Consider the following 19,180-nt stretch of genomic DNA (forward strand, 5'->3'; position numbering starts at 1 on the left):
CACAAAAGGCTTCAGGAGGTGAACATTTGATGATTTCTTTGTCTTTTATGTTTGTGTTTGGAGCCAAGAACTCTGGAACTTGTTAAAAAAAAAAAAGAAGAAGAAGAAGAGGAAAGAAAAAGAAAAAAGAATCCTCATCATTAATGCAAATGGGAGGAAGCTCTTCAGTAAATAATCGATTACATCATGAAAGGTGAAATCATTACAGAATGGATTAACTATATAAGTTGTATCTGGGTTTAAAAATAATAAATGTAAGTTTTTTTCTTAAAAAAAAAAAAATCTATTGGTTATATTCAGCTTGAATCCTTTGCCACGACATCAAGAGCTAACAGTTCAACAATTCATCTCCGCAACCTCCTACCTCATTTCCTTTCTCAGTCCAGTTAACGGGAAAATGGAAGAAAATGATCCCCGCCGCAAACACAGTCTCAGTTTCCCTAGTGGTCACCTCTGAAAAGGGGAAAATATCTGAAAATAGACAAGGGTGAATACAAACATCACTTAATTGCCCCCACACAGATAGCCTCCGCTCCTGGGAGGGCGTGGGCAAAGGGGAGTGGAAGAAGGGGGCTAGGGAGAAGGACGATGTGGGAGGGACGGCGGGGGCACAGGTGACGTTCTCCGCCGTCAGCGTTCCAGGCACACACACAGCCGCAGTCGGCCGCGCGCGCCTCCGGGAGCGAGGATGCCGAGGCTGGTGAGCGGGGAAGGGGCTTGGGAAGGAGGGCGCAGGGTGGGCGATGTCGACCGAGGCCCTGCGGCGGGGCTCTCGCCACAATCAGGTCGGGGGACTTGATCTGTGGTGTTGATGGCAGCGCTTTTCTCTAAGCGCTATCCCTTGCTGAGGAGCGGATTTTGCCTTCCAAAGGGTGGTTTACAGGCCGCTGCTGGCGTTGGGGGTTCTCCATTCCAGTTCCCCGACAAGAAGATGCATAGGCCGGGGGGCTCCGGAGGCGCTTGTTCCGAGCTGGCGAGGCTGGCGCATCTCCCTGCAGGCTCACGGCTCGGCTCTCGGGCTCCAGCTCCCAAAGCTGGGGGGGCACCCCCTATTTTAAACTGCCCCCAAAAGGGAATGAGGAATGCTGCGTTGGTTCGTGTTAACACCAAAAGCTGCGGCGGGGATGCAGATTTCCAGGCTCGCTCTCCCCGGGAGAGCTCCTGCGTCTTCTCGTTGTTAATCAGCCCCTTTCTCCCTCCTAGCCCTTGCCTGGGGGAAGCCATGAACTGAAGAGGGTTAACTCTGAAGCCTCGCTTGAGAGAACTGAAGTGCTCTGTGATCGTGATGCTTTGAAGGGTTAACCCAGGGTATCTAGAGAAACAGACATTTTGTTTATTCGGAACCTGCGTACAAGACAAAAAGACGGAGAAGGTTTTCATATACTCCACTGGTATTCGAAATAAAAATCCAAATACAATGAATGCCTCAATACAATGAATGTTTTCATGTGTGGTTTGCTGGCAAGACCGCACAGCCAGTGATTTCACTGTCTTTCTTAACAAAGGAGAATGGTGGTCTGTGAGCTAGGGTCTACTGCAAGCTAGATGCGCTGAATCTTCTTTATAACTATCCTTCTAACAAGGAATTATTACCCGGTTTTACAAATAAACAGGCGGAAGGCTAATATTTCCAAGTCCATGTGACTACATGTGGGGTGATGTGGATTTGGACATAGAAACTTGCCGAGGAAGAGGCATGAATAGGGGCAATATAGCTGCCAGGTGGGCAGCGTCAGGTAAGACCCAGGCTTTTGTGAACCCTGGACTGCATGGCAAGGGTTGTATAAATGGGCTTCTTTGTTTCCATGACTGTAGTTTCCTTATATGATTTGATCGATTAATTTTTTTAGCTGCGTAACACATGTTGACTTTTACTATAACCTGGGCTCTATACTAAGTGCTTTAATTAATGTTTGTGAAACATCTGTTATTTGGAATTGGTTTGGCACTTCGTCTTTATATTGCCCTCATTAAATTTAGGTCATGGCTGTCTCCCAAGGAAAGAAAAGGGCATGTACTGACCAGAATTAAAATGAAGAAATCCATTGAGTAGGAGGATATTAGAATTGAGTGGTTCCCATTAGACAGGAAAAGGAAGAGAAATCGTTATGGCAGATAAAGGAGGAGAGATTTAGATCCTTGAGAACTCTGTTTCCCCACCCACCGCTCCTAAGCCCACAAAAAGGAGGATATCACAAGACAATAAAAATCCCAGAGAAACTGAAGGGCACACAGAAAGACCCAGCTTACAGTGATAAGGAAAATGAATTCTAGTACGGAAGTCATTGTATCGAAAAGGAATGGCAAAAACAGGGCTTAGTTAAGGCAAACACTGAGAACGAGGGGATGGGATTCCCACAGGTAGAATATCACCCTTTAACAATCATCCTGAACCTAAACCAATGTCATTTAAATTATTATGGTTCAATATTCTAGAAATAAGCTTCAAATTATAGTAGCAACAGGTAGGGCTAAACAGGAGCCGATAAGAACTTGTAACTTCAGAATGGGATGCCCATGATGGGTTTACTAAGGAAAAAGTGGTCAGGACATCCCGCTAAAGCAACAGGATTTAGTCGTTATTGAGGTTCTTGGGGGCTTGGGGGCAATGAGACAGGTACAGAGAGACCACTACTTTATAGAAGACTATGTTCATACTGCTAAATACCATCAAAGAATAGACAGAGCCAAATAAGAGATTGTTTCTAACAAAACAAGCAGCCGGTGTCCCAACCTCAGGAATTTAACACAGTCTGAGAAAGAATAGTAGTTTCAAAATTGTCAGGTCTGCTTCAGTGTTATATTTTTTTTCCACTGACAAGAGAGAATTAAAGACTGGTAGCTGGGGGGAGTGGCGGGGGATGGGAGTGTGTTGACAGGTAGTACGCAGGCTGGAAACAGTGTCTCAGAGTATGGGGTATATGGTGAATATACTTGGGAGGTAGTCATCTTCTCTCAAACTGGAAAGCAGACTGATATTTTCAGACAAGATCTGGAAGCTGGGGTGTGGTGGACAAAGGGAGATAGGATCCCTTTGGCACTGGAGGAAGATGCTTGAATCTTCTTGGAGCACTAAAAGTTCAAAAAGACCTAAGGAGAAGGTGCTTCAGAAGAGGGGGATCACTGTCTAGTGACATGACTGTAATCAGGCTCGTAAAAGTAAGACCTTATATAAATACAAGTGAGGAGGAAGACATTCCACGTAGGAGGAATGGCTCAAGCAACAATACCAGGGCGGTAAATTGTGTAGTGCATTTAGAAGTAGAAAAGGCTAGCTGGCAGAGACGGGACACATAGGAAGGCAGTGGAAATTAATTTGCAAGAATGAAAATGGGCTAAGAACTTTGAACAATTTTCTCTAGATAGCGAGGGGCTGTAGAAGATTTTTAAGGGGATGGCAACTTGTGCAAAGAGGAATTTAAGGAAAATTAATCTGTCAGTAGTGTGTAAATACATAAGCTGGATAGTAAACTTAACTAAGTTAGGGACTATATCCGCGTTATCCACCATTGTCTCCAAAGCGCCTACCATAGTGCCTGGAATGAAGTCAGACCCAATTGAGATGATTAGTATTAGAATCAATGAAAGAAGTACAGTGGTCCCTTGGTATCCATGGGGACTTTGTTCCAAGACCCTCACCAATACCAGTGGGTGGATGGTGCAAGTCCCTTATATGAAATGGCATTATGTTTGCGTATAGCTATACATGTCCTCCCATATATATAAACTAATCTCTCCATTATTTATAATTCCTAATACAATGTAGATTCTATATAAATAGTTCTTATGCTGTATTATTTAGGCAATAATGACAAAGATCTGTATTTGTTCAGTGCAGATGCTTTTTTAAAAAAATATATTTTCCATCTGTGGTTACCTGAATCCATGGATATAGAACCCACAGAGTGGGTCAACTCTATTGGCAGAAGTTCAGTTCCAATGGAAGACAAGACTACTGCACAAAACACCCACGTTATGAGCTGAGACTAGGGTAGTAAGGGACAAACACTTCACCTGCGAGAAGCTAATGTGTATAGTGACTTAACTGCATATCTAGGTAGGGGAAAAGCAAGACATCCTGAATGACTTGCGTGCCTGAGAGATAAAAGTCCAAATAGAAGCTCTTCCGGGTAAAATGATGATTAATTTGATGTTATTCATAGATTTAATTATTCACCATTTGTTCCTTTCTTTTATTCAACTGAGAGCATAAATAAAAGAACAGATGCAGGAAGTAGCTTGGTGATTTCAAGTCATTGAAAGAATGGTGAAATGGAGCTTGGTATGCAAGGTGGAAAGCACAGTGAGAGGAGATTGGTTAACATGTTTGTAGGGACTGAGCGGCAGGTAGTGACAGATGGGGTCAAGCTATGTTACCAGCAGAGCTTCTAGACAGTGATTCATTGGCTTTCAGAGATTCCTGGGCTCTGTGGAAACCTGTTTGAATGCTTCTTAAATACAGTTTCAAAATTGAATTTAACATATTGTTGCAGGGCAATGAAGCAGAGACTGCTGTGTGAAGAGCAATTTGGTAATGCCTTACAATCATGATTTGGTCATAGGCAATAACAATGTACTTTTGTAATGATAGGTGGAGATTTTAAAACCAACAAAACTTTATACTTAAGGGAGGCAAGATGGTGTAGTGATTATGGTTATAAGCTCTGCAACCAGACTGCCTGGGCTTTAACCCCTTCTCTGTCACTTCATAGCTGTGTGACCTTGGGCAAGTTACTTAACTTCTCTGTGCCTCATATTCTTTATTTTGAAAATGATGATCGTAATAGTGCCTCCTATATAGATTTATATGAAATATTGGATGAAATAGTTTTTCTCAAGTGCTAAGAACAGTGTCTAGTACATGATAAATATTCAATAAATGTTAGTATTAGTGGTTTAGTAACTTTATGCAAAATATAAGTTGGAGTATTATTTTAATGTATCATCTGGTGTGGCTTTTTATTCTAGGACTTTATTTTTGTCCTCTGGTCTTTCAAATCAGACAGTTAAGCACCCATTGCCTTAGAGGAGGAATTCTAAGCAGAAAATACATTTTAGTTTAAAAATCTAGCATTTTGCAATACCAAGAGCCTTGCCATTCCAGTTTCAAATGCCTAAATGCTAAAAGATCAAGGATATAATGTTCATGCTAGAAAAAGTTGATTGGATGAACGCAGAGTGATGGAGAAACCAGCTTTTCTGGCTCAGAGAGATAAATATTTTCTAGGCTGGGAGAGCAAAATGGGACTGATTGATGTTTATGCTCAGATACCAGTTTGCATTCTCAAAATAAGGCCCTATGCCCAGCCCCCAGACATAGGAAGTTCAGGTGAGTAGAAAATAGAACCTGCAAGTAGTTGTTGAGATACAAGAAAAAAAAAAATGCCTGTGTCTCACAGTCCCTTGACGGGACTGTAGGAATCAGCATGCTTGTCCATCATGGCGAGAGAACAGTAAAACAGAGATGGATAGATACATGGGAATTTAGGCGGAAAGCCTTGTAGAATTTCCTTTCACCCAGCACACGGGGAACCCAGGGACAGCCTGGAAGAACATGAGCGAACACCAGCTCATCTTGTGGGCAATAATTGCACAAATTAATGACAGTGATGACTTGAGGGGAACACAGCCATTTTAGCAAATGCTAGCATAATAGATAGTTCTAATCAATGATTAGTAGTCCTGTCTTATAGCTTGGCATTTTCTGAACCCCCAGAAATGTAGATGCAATGCTAGAGATTGGGACAATTATGGGGTGTTGGGTTTGTGGGAGACTGACAGAGATTATGCAACATTTATTGAAAGTAAATTCTTATCTCTAATTGGAATAGTAACACGAAATAAAACTAAAATTCAGTTAAAAAAATATAGGTAAAAGTTACATTCTTTACATATTTCTATCATGAAAAATAGAAATATAGAAAACATATAGGAAAAAATTACATTTCTTGCCTTTGCCCCCCATAAACATACACACAGACCAAATGAATGGATCCATGGGACTACTGCAGAGAAACGTTCAGCTGCCTCTACCCTGCCTTATCATTTTATAGAAGGATGATGCCCAGAATAACATTCTCTTAAATACTCCCATGATTTGTAAGAAGGCCAAGGATTTCTGCCCACACACATGAAAATAAGGCAATGAAGGAAAAAATTAAAGCCAGTGCTGGTTTTAAAAACATGCAGTTTATATATAAGACTTGCAGAATGAAAATGAACCTCAACAAAATTCAAGGCAGTCAAATAATGTTCCTAAAAGTGGTTACCCCTTGAGTTACATTTTTATTATTAACAGATGTGAATGTTTTTTGGCAAGTGGATGCTGTCTAACATTTGTATTCTCAGCATTTTCTGTAGTTATTTAAGGCAGTTTGTTTTCCCCAGTGATCCTGTGTCTTTGAGACCTCGCTCTTGACAGTGGTGGCTTTAGGAACAAGGTCCCAAGTTGCCAGGGATTGCTATTGTGTTGGAGCCATGCTGCTGCTTTTCCCTCCTCATAACCCGAACACACTTTGTTATTTCTTGCATTTATAACCTCTAGTTCTGCTCCCACAAAACCACAGTTCTTTGGTGGGTAAAAACTCAGCTACAATATTCCCTGAAATAGCGATTAGACTGAAGCTTCCTTGGCTTTGTCCAAATCCAAACCCCATTTCTGTACTTTGTTTTCTGTCTTCAGGTGGTCAGGATGCTCTTCTGTCATCTGTCTACCTACAGCCTGGTTTGGGGCATGGCAGCAGTGATGCTGTGCACAGCACAAGGTAAAGAAGCTCAATTCCCCTGCTTGGATTCCAGCAAACACAATTTCTGGAGTTAAGACATTTGGCCACTATTGTTTTGGCGATGCTGGTTCCATTTATCTGCGTGAATTATTTAAACATTTAATCTGCTTGGAGGAGTGGGAGTGGTTCTTTCTGCTTTCCACATTTTTGTTTTCGATGTAGAAGCACACTTTGATATTTAGAAGCTGTTTCCCTAGTAGATGAACCAGCCTTATGAAAAATATCCTCTAAATTTAAATGCCATTTTTTACTTACTGAATTGAAAAACTCTTACAAATAATGATTTCCTGTGTCTATAAAAATATGGCAATGCTTGAATTCAGTCTTTTTGGAAGGTAATCTGGCAGTAAGTCTTAAAATTAGGTGTGTTCCCTTTTTACAGAAAAAAAATGTAGAAGTTATACGTGCTTATATTATCTGTTGTATAACAAATGTGGCTATGCCATCTACTTATCTATGGAAGTTCCTAGCTCTTCCTCCTCCGTCCCTAGGGAGGTCACACTCACTTGGCTAACGGCCTTTTCATCACTTGCAGTGTGATGTTGCTCAGCATCAGCCTCCACAGATGTGGGTGATGCTGGTGAAGATCAGGTGGGCTCTGGTCTATGACATTCATCACAGGACTTATCAACTGAACAGAGGAATCTAAATGAGATGCCATAGAAGTAGCAAAGAACTGTAAACGTCCCCTAAGTGATTTCTTCCATAGTCAAAAAGGAAAAAGAAAAACTCATCCAAGAGTTGAACTCCGGTTTTGAGTTCCCTTTCACTCTGCTTTCTAAAAGCAATCATTTCTTCAAACCTCTGCTCTGCAGAATCTCAACAAACTTTAAGGAAACCTCAATCCTAGCAATAGATATTGTTTACCAGAACTTTTCACATCTTCCTAGAGTGTACATCATTTAGTCTTGAATTTTGCAATACTCAGGGGTTCCAGCCTGTATTTGTTACACCATCTTTCATTTGCTGATATTGTTTGGGAGCTGTTTGCTCAGCCTTCCTTTTTTTTTCCTCTACTTACACTTAGCAACATTTTATCTATATCATCAGTCTTTAAAAACAAGTTTGGATGCTTGTGATCAAGTTTACATTTTCTGTACCGTTGTATTCGTTAGTGCCTGTATCTTTATTAATTCACTGCAATTTTTGAAAGGGAGGATAGGAGGTTTGGAAGTAAGTGTATTCATTTTTCAATATCTCTTCTTTTCTATTAAATGTTGCTAGAATTAAATATGTTTCTCTGAGAACTGTCTTGCCCATTTCTTTCTTTCTTTTTTTTTTTTTTTTTTTTTTTTTTTTGAGACAGAATTTCACTCTGTCACCCAGGCTGGAGTTCAGTGGCACGATCTCAGCTCACTGCAACCTCCACCTCCAAGGTTCACGTAATTCTCCTGCCTCAGCCTCCCGAGTAGCTGGGATTACAGGCACCCTGCCACCACACCCAGCTAACTTTTGTATTTTTAGTAGAGATGGGGTTTCACCTTGCTGGCCAGGCTGGTCTCAAACTTCTAACCTCAAGTGATCTGCCCCCCTTGACCTCCCAAGGTGCTGGGATTGCAGGCGTGAGCCACTGTGCCCAGCCTGTCTTACCCATTTCTATAGATTTTTAGAATATTATGCGCTCATTGTCATTCAACTATAATAATTTATGATTTCTTCTATGATTTCTCATGTACCTAGGACTTAAAAGAAGTATGTAGATTTCTAATTTTATTGCATTATGAACTGTGTTCAAGGCCATACATAGAGTAACAACTTTTTTTTTTTTTTTTTTGAGACGGAGTTTCGCTCTTGTTACCCAGGCTGGAGTGCAATGGCGTGATCTCGGCTCACCGCAACCTCTGCCTCCTGGGTTCAGGCAATTCTCCTGCCTCAGCCTCCTGAGTAGCTGGGATTACAGGCACGCGCCACCGTGCCCAGCTAATTTTTTTGTATTAGTAGAGATGGGGTTTCACCATGTTGACCAGGATGGTCTCGATCTCTTGACCTCGTGATCCACCTGCCTCGGCCTCCCAAAGTGCTGGGATTACAGACTTGAGCCACTGCGCCTGGCGAGTAACAACTTTTTTGTAGCCTATTTTGAGTTTAGTTTGGAAGAATGTTTTATGTGTGTTTTGAAAAGATTATACATCCTTTCTTTGAGTAAAGTGTGTGTGTTGCAGGGGTGCGGGAGGGGCTTATGTTATCTTTATTCATTTAGTATGAGTTATTGGGTTTATAGAGTTTATTATATCTCTTTCATTGTATTGACTTTCTCAAAAGTTTGGCTATTTGTTATTATGTTGAGATTTTCCATCAAATAATCTATCATAGTATGAGTTGCTAGTATTGGAGAAGGGAAGAAATTTATATATATATACATATATATATATATGTATATATACACACAGAGAGAGATATCTACATACATATAAAGTATATAGTGCATATCTATATAAACATATAAAACATTTATAATATTAAATACCTGAAGTATATATATATAAATATATATTGTTTTTCAAATTTTATTTTCTTTATGATATGGTCTTACTTTGTCACCCAGGCTGGAGTACAATGATGTGATCATTGCTCACTCCTACCTTGAACTCCTGGGCTTAGGCCATCTTCCTGTCCTAGGCTCCTGAGTAGCTAGAACTACAAGTACGTGCCACCACAGCTGGCTACTTTTTACATTTTTTGTAGAGATAAGGGTCTCATACTGTTGCCAAGGCTGATCTTGAACTCCTGGCCTCAAGTGATTCTTCTGCTTTGGCTTCCCAAAGCACTGGGATTACAGGCATAGGCCACTGTACCTGGTAGTTTTTGATATTTTCTATTTAACTTTTTTGTTTTAATAATTGTTTAAACATATGAAATTGAAGATTCTCAATATGATTGTGGATTTAAAATTTTTTCTTTGTAATCTAGTAGTTTTTGCTTTATATATTTCAGAGTTATGTTGTGAGGTGCATAAAGGTTCATAATTAATAGATAGATCTGATTTTAGATTGTTCCTTTTATCATTTTGAAAAATATTTTTTCTCCTCTTATAGTGCTTTTATCTTCCATTTTCTTTTTCCTCTCCTTTTAGAAGTCTTATTGGACTGATTTTGGAACATTTAAGTCTACTCATTGAATTTTTCCTTAATTCCTGTCATATCATTATCTCCTTGTGCTACATTCTAGAAGAATTTCATGGCCTGGTCTTACTGTTTACTAATTTACTCTTCAGTGGCATCCATTTTGCTAAGCCAGCCAATCTATTGCAATTTTATATTTCTCATTTTCTACATCTCTAATTTCTATTTATAATGCTTTAATTACACTTAGGATATCACATGTATTCATGTCAAAGTATTTATTGGCTTATGATATCTTTATTCATTTGGTATGAGTTATTGGTTTGTGCAGTTTATTATTTCTCTCTTTCATTGTGTTGGCCTTCTCGAAAGTTTGGCTATGTTGAGATTTTCCATCAGTAGACGATACAGGTTGCATGTGGACCCTCAGCCACAGTAACAACTTGGAAAAAAAATGGCAATGTTACAGTGAATTCTCAGGTGAACTTTTTTCAGTTATAAAACATTTATTTTGAATTTGTAAATATTTTAAATGTTTTATTAAGGCATGCAATAAACTATTCTTTGAAACTTGTTGAGTAGAATGAAAATTTAAAGCCATAATGGTAAAAGATGGCATACTGATTGTAAAAGAAGCAGAAATTGATTTTTTTGTATCTTTCGTAATATTTTCTAACAATGCAATAAAACCACTAAACTTTTATGTCCATATTCTACTGAGACCATGTTTCATTAAAAGCATACTTTGATAGTATTTAAGTTACATTTTGTTCCTAATGTTCTTACCCAAATGTACCTAAACTATAAAGTGTTAGATGTTGGTGATAAATTGACAGTTAAATAAAATTCTGTAAAATTGCTTCTAAAAAAGAAAAAATATCTAGTTGTTATTGCCAGTCTTCTGAGTTAATATTGTAGAAGGGAAGAAATTATTGCCATAGCATTTAATGAAAGTGGAGGTGTGTAAATTACTATTTGTGTGTCAGAGTTTCAAGATCCTCCAGGTCATTGTCCCATACCTCTCTCTACCTATGTTCCTATATACACTCTCGCTTCCTGGAGGCAGACACCTCTGTTCTTCCTGCTTCCTTTGGAGAATGTGTGTATGTGTGTGTGTTTGTGTGGAGTCCATAAGGCTGCTTCATCTTTACTTGAAGTGATCACTCTGCCTGTTATCCTTTGGCCTTTTCTGGCTCTTTGTTTCTACTTCTCCAAGCATGGACATGCTTGGTGAAGCTGCTATCCTACCTGGCAGTTTATATCTTCAATCTCATTGTACCTTCTTCGCAGCTTACAGAGGTTCTTCACAATTTCTTGTAACTGAGAGTTGCTTTCTTGTTTTTCTACTCTGCTACTATTCTTTAAAGATTGAACAAACATATTTGAACCTGTATATCTCTCTGGAACCATGTAGCAATGTAAATAAATGTTTTTTTCTTTGCATTTTCTCTATCTTTTTTATGTTTGACATTGAAAATACATTGTATTTGTAATCAGGAAAAAGTGTGTGTGTGTTACAATCTTTAAATATAAATGTTCTTTTCTGATTCCATAGTGGAAGTGGTGACCCAGGATGAAAGAGAGCAGCTGTATACGCCTGCTTCCTTAAGATGCTCTCTGCAAACTACCTACGAAGTCCTGATTGTGACATGGCAGAAAAAGAAACCTGCAAGCCCAGAAAACGTAGCCACTTACAGCAACAGCTATGGGGTGGTGGTCCAACCTGCCTATAAGGACAAGTTGAACATTACCCAGCTGGGACTCCAAAACTCAACCATCACCTTCTGGAATACCACCCTGGAGGATGAAGGGTGTTACATGTGTCACTTCAATACCTTTGGTTATGGGAAGTTCTCAGGAACAGCCTGCCTCACCCTCTATGGTGAGAGTCTCTGAAATACATTGTCTGTGTCTGGAAATACTATTTTCAAGAATGTTTGAAACAGGCGTAGGGCCCAGTTTTTCAGGATTTTAACCACAGAAAGGGTCATGAGAAGATAGCTTTTCATATCTACTATAGCTGTGTTTACAATTATTTGGAGAGTTCATGGGGCTACACTGAGTTCTTTGACTGGAGCTATCTTATCTCTGAGGGATTCTGCTGTCAGGAGTAATTTGAGGACAATGGTGAGGGCAACAAGTTTTCCATTAGCAGTAATAAGATTCAGACCTGGCTTTGCCACTAGCAATCATGTGACTGTAGAAGAGCCCTATCCACTCTGCACTGGAGTTTCATTGTCTGCCAATAAGTGTAAAATAGATCATTTCTAGGGTCACTTACAACTTCAACTTTTTGGATCAAGGATAGAGCCAGATTGGGCTAGCCTTGAGCCAGTACGATTGTCCTTCTCATTTTGTTTCAGGGTAACTCTTTCAGGATTGATAAGGGCACATAGAGTACATCATTTCATGCCTGAAATGATGCCAACTAAAGATATACCTGGACAATAAGCATTCTTTTAAAATCCAGGAGGCTTAGTTTAATGAGATTCCTTTCCTCCTAACTGGCACACAGCTGAGATGAAAGATTAGGAAGTGGGAATAAGAGATAACTTTGGAGCACGGCACACATGGCAGTAGTTTTAGGGAGTAGAGGACAAACTTAGGGTTATTAGGAATATTGAAGGGAGAGTTTAATCATGCCAAGAACGTTGCTCACAGGGAAGAAGAGACTTAGTAGGTAAGAATGCAAGGGAAATAGTTTAGTAGATGAGGATGCAAGGGAGATAGGACAACACCAAAAGAAATTTCTTGTACTTATTTTGCCTATGATGAGTCCTCTCTATAGAATCTTATGCCGTTTCTTTCTTGATTTCCACTTCTTTCATTCTCTCTGTGTCTCTTTTTCTCTTACTCCTCCTGTCTCCTTCCTTCCTTTCCTCCTCTCTGCCTTCCTTTCTTCTTTCCTTCCTCCTAATTTTTCTTATTTTTTCTCATATCATATTTTTCTCATTTCTGTTCCTTTTTGCTCTCTTCCTCTTTTTCTCTCATCTTTCTTTCTCTTAGTCTCCTTCCTTCACTCATAGACTTTTTGTATATTTTTTTCCTGAAAACCAGATGCCTCTGAGCTTTAAAGCTAGTAATTCTATTCTCTTCCACCCTGATCTTTTCCAGCCACACCTTTCATCTAAGCCATTCTTTGATACATCATAGGACCTTGACACTCAGTCTGGCCACAACCATATTCATATATTTTCAGGTTTATTTCTCTTCCAGTTCTCACAGGCATTAGTAATCTGGGCACTCTTTAGCCAGAGCCACAGTTCCATAGCCCTACTTCCTCCAACCCACTGTCATCTACCTGCCTCTTGAACCTATAAGCACAGCCCAGGGTTTCAGTTAGCACAGGGATTTAACTATCATGTGGGCTCCAAAGTCAATCACAGAAAGACAAGTCTACATTTGCTTAGAAAAGGAAAATTCTATAGTCCAACAAAAATGAACTCACTAATCAGGGGATTTTCAAGAGGGTACAGGCTACAGCTGGCCTGAAAACAATTTTCTCATGTGCTAGTTATTTTCTCTTAGGTGATTTCCAATGCTCTTCCAACAGTCATTTTTACAGTTTTTAAGGTTATTAGCTATGAATTCCAAATTCGCATTTTGTGTAGCTCTTTCAAAAAGGGATTTTTCACCTATTCCCCATGTATCTAATTCACTGGTTCAGCTCCAAGAAGAAAATAACTATCTCTAGGCACGGCGCGGTGGCTCATGTCTGTAATCCCATCACTTTGGGAGGCTAAGGTGGGTGGATCACCTGAGGTCAGGAGTGCAAGACCAGCCTGGCCAACATGGTGAAACCCCATCTCTACTAAAATACAAAAATTAGCCAGGCATGATGGCGGGTACCTGGAATCCCAGCAACTTGGGAGTCTGAGACGGGAGAATTGCTTGAACCCAGGAGAGGGTGATTGCAGTGAGCTGAGATGACGCCACTACACTCCAGCCTGGGCAGTGTGGCTGAGCAAGACTCTGTCTCTAAACAGTAGCCTTTCTATGGGCTCTCTATTCTGAAACTGCCCTGGTGCTTCTGATAGATACAGGCCACATATATGGCAGTAGGTGGTGCTGGTTGGGGGTTATTGTCAAGCCATTTAAGATGAATACCTAGAAGAAGGCAGAGATGCCACATTGCCCCCGGAAAAGAAGAACAGAATAACTAGGCTTTGCACTGTTTGGTAGAGAAAAGTAACATCTGATTTCTCAATACTCTATGTCCATCCAACTAATTTTGCTACAGACAAATTACAAAGAGGGTCTTTCTCATCACAGGTTTGTACTAGGCCAGTCTCCATTCGCAGATCAGAGAATTAGAAACAAGAAGAACTGGAAAGTCCCCAGTTTGGGTAGGATATGCCACCCTATCTTTCTAGCCTCCACTATCTTTCTGTAAGCATATTTCCCTCATCTCTCTGAGGAGACTGCAGGCCTCAGACCAGGTGCTTAGCTGATAACAGGTTGTATTTATTTTTTGTCCCAGTACAGCCCACAGTATCCCTTCACTACAAATTCTCTGAAGACCACCTAAATATCACTTGCTCTGCCACTGCCCGCCCAGCTCCCATGATCTTCTGGAAGGTTCCTCGGTCAGGGATTGAAAATAGTACAAAGACTGTGTCTCACCCAAATGGGACCACGTCTGTTACTAGCATCCTCCAGATCAAAGACCCTAAAAATCAGGTGGGGAAGGAGGTGATCTGCCAGGTGCTGCATCTGGGGACTGTGACCGACTTTAAACAAACCTTCGACAAAGGTAAGAGAAAGCGAGCAAGGTGGCTGTGGTTGTATCTGTGTGCACACACCCGGAAGGAGGTGAATATCCTACAGAAGTTTTCAGCCTCTTAGCACAAGAGCTATTTGGAGAAAGAATGGGGTAAATAAGGAAAAAATAAAAAACAGTTGAGAAAACAAATACAGCAAGTTTTACTTTCATAAACGTGGTTCATTGCCCACACACCAAATGCTGTTGCTGAGATCCATCCATTTATTTATTTCTTGCATTCTACTACCATGTAATTAGGTCTGTTCTGGGCCAGATTTTGGGTTGAACATGAAAAATGCAACAATGAGCAAGACTCAGTCCCTAAGCTTCTCATCTACTAGGGAGTACAGATAAATGGATGCGCAGTTGTAAAACTGTGCATTCAATTCTCCAGAGAGAAAGCTATGATGCACCACGAGAGGACTGGGGCTTGGGAAGGAGGGGCTCAATCTGAGAGAGAGATTTAGAAGGTTTCCTGGAAGCAACATCTGTGATGAAACCACTGTGTAATCTACACTGTGAGAAAGTGTACTTTCATCACCCATTTTAAAGCAAACTGCCTCTCATCCAAGTTCCTTTTTACTCTCATGTTTTTTCTCTAAACTACTGTCTTTGGGCCTCATAGATACAAGAGGTGAGAATGATAGAGGAGAGAATAAAGGGAGCAGAGATTAAAAAGACAAGAAGTTTTAGCAATAATAGCCAAATCTTTTCTCTATGTAGTTTTGAAGCACTGACTCTAGATGAAGCAGTCAGTAATAAGCCTTCTAAAAAATATTACTCCTCTTTTTTGGAGAAATTATGAGCAATACAATGGAAAAACTTTCTACACACGTCTCTTTGGTGCAGTGGCCTCTAAGGCTCACCTCCTCTAGGCATTTTTGGAGACCCTGAAAACTCAGACTAATCAGAAGTTGGATATTTACATAAATTTGGTCAGAAAGAGTTGCAGTGTTGAATTTGGATATTTGTGAAGAGATCTTCAGATTCAACCATGGCAAAGGGTATATTTTCTTGAAAAACAAGAACCTAAAAAAGAATGTCTTTTTTTTCCCCCAAGAATGCCAGATTTCGCTTATATCACTTACAGTGTTTATATACTACTTATATGATGTTTGTTTATTCTGTGAACATTTACCAAAAATCTTCCACGCTCAAAGCATTATGCTCAAAGCACTGGAACTGTAGAAATTAGACAAATCCCTGTCTAAAAGTCTGAAGGTGTTCAGTTAAATAATGATGTGACGAAACCCATTATGGAGGCATGGAGAAGATGTTAGAGACTCCCAAATCAAAAAGTTCCTCGTCTGCCTTTGCATTGCAACATGACACTGAGGAGCTGTTATTTTGGCTGAGTTGCATTGATTGACTACTGGAAAGAGATTTAATAACAAAGTCATAGGTAAGAAGATGTTTAATAAAAACTTTGAGATGAGTTATCTCTGGGGGTAGAAATAATGAGATTCATTTTTTTTCTTTTTTTGCTTTATACTTCTCAGTATTTTCCACAATTTCCTCAATAAATATATATTCTTTTAATAGACAGCATGGCAAAGAATATGTGCTTTAGCGGCAAACAGACTTTCAACCAAGCCTTGGTTATCCCATTTGCTATTCTGATTTTGATCTCAGTTAAAGTTTCCAAGCCTCAGTTTTCTTTAAATCTGTTGGATAATAATAGTATCTAACTCTTAGGATGTTTTGAGGATTAAATGATATACATGGATACATTTAAAGCTCTTGTTATATGTAGTAGCCAAATAAAACATGTTAGCTATTGCTAATATCTAAATATTATTAAAATGATATGAAGTCACGCATGTAAACCTCCATATGTATGTATTTAACGAGGATTTCAACTAAAAGCTCAACTCTGTTGCTTTCTCACTTTTTGCCTCAACAATTTCCTCTCGTGACATCACTTTTTTTTTCTTTCTTTCTTAAATATCTATAGGCTATTGGTTTTCAGTTCCACTACTGTTAAGCATTGTTTCCCTGGTAATTCTTCTGGTCCTGATCTCAATCTTACTGTACTGGAAACGTCACCGGAATCAGGACCGAGGTGAGTCGCCACAAGGTGTTAAAAGAAAAATGACAGAAATTATATTTTTAAGGACAATTTGTGGGTCATTTGAAGGTATAAATAAGGGAATGGCAACAATGTGTTTTGTTTGTTGTTTCCAAAATACAGACATGTTGATACTGTTCTAAAATGCGTCAGGGCATTTTCTTGCAATTGGACATTAAATTGAACATTCCTGCTTTTTGTTTGCTAATATGACTTAAAAGCTAATGGAATCAAGCAATAGTGATAGAACCAAAGAAAGAAGTCAGGGGCCCATGCAGGATTCTTTCCACTTATCATGAAAAGGACAATCTCTTCTCTTTTTACAGCACTTCACAGGCCATATGCCCATTTAAGAGGCTCAAATTGTCCAATTACGATCACTCGTTAAGTAGCACTTTCTGTGTTCTACTCCCACGATGCCTCAAACACTATCAGCATCATGCAAGTAATCTATACTTCCAGTAACTGTGTCATGTCGTTCTGCCTTTTTATCTAAATTTCTCTTTATCTTTCACAACTATCATGACATCTTATATATACCAGGTGCTCAATAAATGTTAATTTATTGAATGAACTGATTGAGGACAGAGAGAATTTAAAATTCACTTTCTCCGATTGTAAATTCAGTACTTCATAAATGCCAATCTAAGATACTGTAAGAAATTATAAAACAAGAGACACTATAAAGCAAGAGAAGTGAGTTAGACAAATAGGAAGAATGAAATGTCTGGTTTCTGAAGACATCGCATAATTTATTGAAGTGAATACAAAGCTGCAGTTTATGTTTTGCATAATGGGAATTTGCTAGAGTGAAGGGGTAAGGTGGGAGTTTCCTTCATTTCAGATGACTGCAGGATAGGGGACAGGAAAGAAACGAATGTTGGCTTTGATTGCTATTTTAGACTTTGATTAAAAGTCTCACTCAAATAAAACATTTTTTCCTTTCATTTTATGTTTTATATAAATGTTTTCTTTCATTTTATGTTTATATTTTTATGTTTTTGTTCATGTTTCAAGTTTTTGACCACTTTATTTTGCATAGTCCTCCAGATTGATTCTTGTGAATTTATAAAACACACAAAAAAACTTCAGTGTCAGTGGCCCTTTTGCAAAAGTAGGTAAAGGTATTTGTTCTGTCCAGGAGAGAAGATTACAGATCAGTTAATCTTATTGCACATAATTGTAAGCCCATAGAACTCATAAGTACTCCACAAAATAAAATCAAAGGCAAAAGTGTTTGATTCTACTTTATCCCAACATTTTTCTTTTCCAATTAGGAAACTGAAGTCCAGAGAGGGAAGTTGACTTTCTTCCATAAGTTGATACAGCTTCTTAAGAGCAGGCTAGGACTAAACCATAGTGCCCTGACCTCTGCCAAATGTTCTTCCTGTCATTACTGATACCCTAGTGTCTTGACTTGAAAGGAGCTATTGTTGTCAATTGCATTCACTTAATCTGTGCATAATGTTAATGCCCTTTTCTTTTGGAAAGTGCCAGCGGAAAAGTATAAACTATTTAAATTCATTTTTAAAAGTTCCTGTTGGGCAATAGTCTTATAATGCAATCTACTCAAGCCAGAGGTAAACTCTACTGGAAAGACACATGCAAAATAATTACCCTTGTTGATTAAGCAAGTCTTGGATTTTCTGGGAAATATAACCATTCAATGCCAATATCCGATTCTTGAAGCAAAAAGAATCATCTTATTTCTCTGCCCAAGTTTTCCCTCATTTATGAAATAAATACCTGAACCTATGTTGACTTTTCCATCTGTTTTGCTTATAAAAGATACCTGAGTCTGGGTAATTCATAAAGAAAAGAGGTTTATTTGGCTTCTGAAGGCTGTACAAAAAGCACAGTGCCAACATCTGCATCTGGTGAGGGCCTCCACCTGCCTCCACTCATGGCAGAAGAAAAAGGGGAGCCAGTGGTGCAGAGATCAGACAGCGAGACAGGAAAACAAAAGAGGGTGCTGCCAGGCTCTTTTACCAGCTCTCAGGGAACTAACAGAGAGATATCTCACTCACCCCAAGGGCATTAACCAGTTCTTAAGGGATCTGCTGCCTTAAACCCCTCCCACTAGCCCCTACCCCTAACATAGGGGATCAGATTTCAACATGAGGTTTGTAGGGTCAACTATCCAAACTATTAACAACCAATTTAGAAATTTTTTTTTTTTTTTTTTGAGACAGAGTCTTGCTCTGTCACCCAGGCTGGAGGGCAGTGGTGCAATCTTGACTCATTGCAACCTTCACCTCCTGAGTTCGAACAATTCTCCTGCCACAGCCTCTGGAGTAACTGGTATTACAGGTATGTGCCACCATGCCTGGCTAATTTTTTTTTTTTTTTTTTTTTAGTAGAGATGGGGTTTCTCCATGTTGGTCAGGCTAGTCTTGAACTCCTGACCTCAGGTGATCCACTTGCCTTGGCCTCCCAAAGTGCTGGGATTATAGGCATGAACCACTGCACCCGGCCCCCGATTTCGAAAATGTTAATAGCCAGA

At 39.5% G+C, this 19,180-nt stretch overlaps 1 protein-coding gene across 3 annotated transcripts in view; it reads left to right on the forward strand.

Moving 5' to 3' along the window:
* Positions 1-405: 405 nt before the first annotated feature.
* Positions 406-19,180, forward strand: part of CD200 (CD200 molecule) — a 28,484-nt gene continuing 9,709 nt past the window's right edge. Inside the window, exons 1-5 of one of the 3 annotated variants that reach the window (XM_012464032.2) lie at positions 406-700; positions 6,683-6,764; positions 11,403-11,729; positions 14,328-14,600; positions 16,564-16,671. In XM_012464032.2, the coding sequence (XP_012319455.1) occupies positions 689-700; positions 6,683-6,764; positions 11,403-11,729; positions 14,328-14,600; positions 16,564-16,671 (802 nt within the window). In that variant the 5' untranslated portion in view covers positions 406-688. Of the gene's footprint in view, positions 701-1,492; positions 1,737-6,682; positions 6,765-11,402; positions 11,730-14,327; positions 14,601-16,563; positions 16,672-19,180 lie in introns of those variants that run through there. The other 2 variants (XM_012464031.3, XM_021668937.2) reach the window with 2 other exon arrangements.

Source organism: Aotus nancymaae, unplaced genomic scaffold (genome assembly GCF_030222135.1).
Source record: "Aotus nancymaae isolate 86718 unplaced genomic scaffold, 86718_ANA_hifiasm-v0.15.2.pri h1tg000011l, whole genome shotgun sequence".
Lineage (NCBI taxonomy): Eukaryota > Metazoa > Chordata > Mammalia > Primates > Aotidae > Aotus > Aotus nancymaae.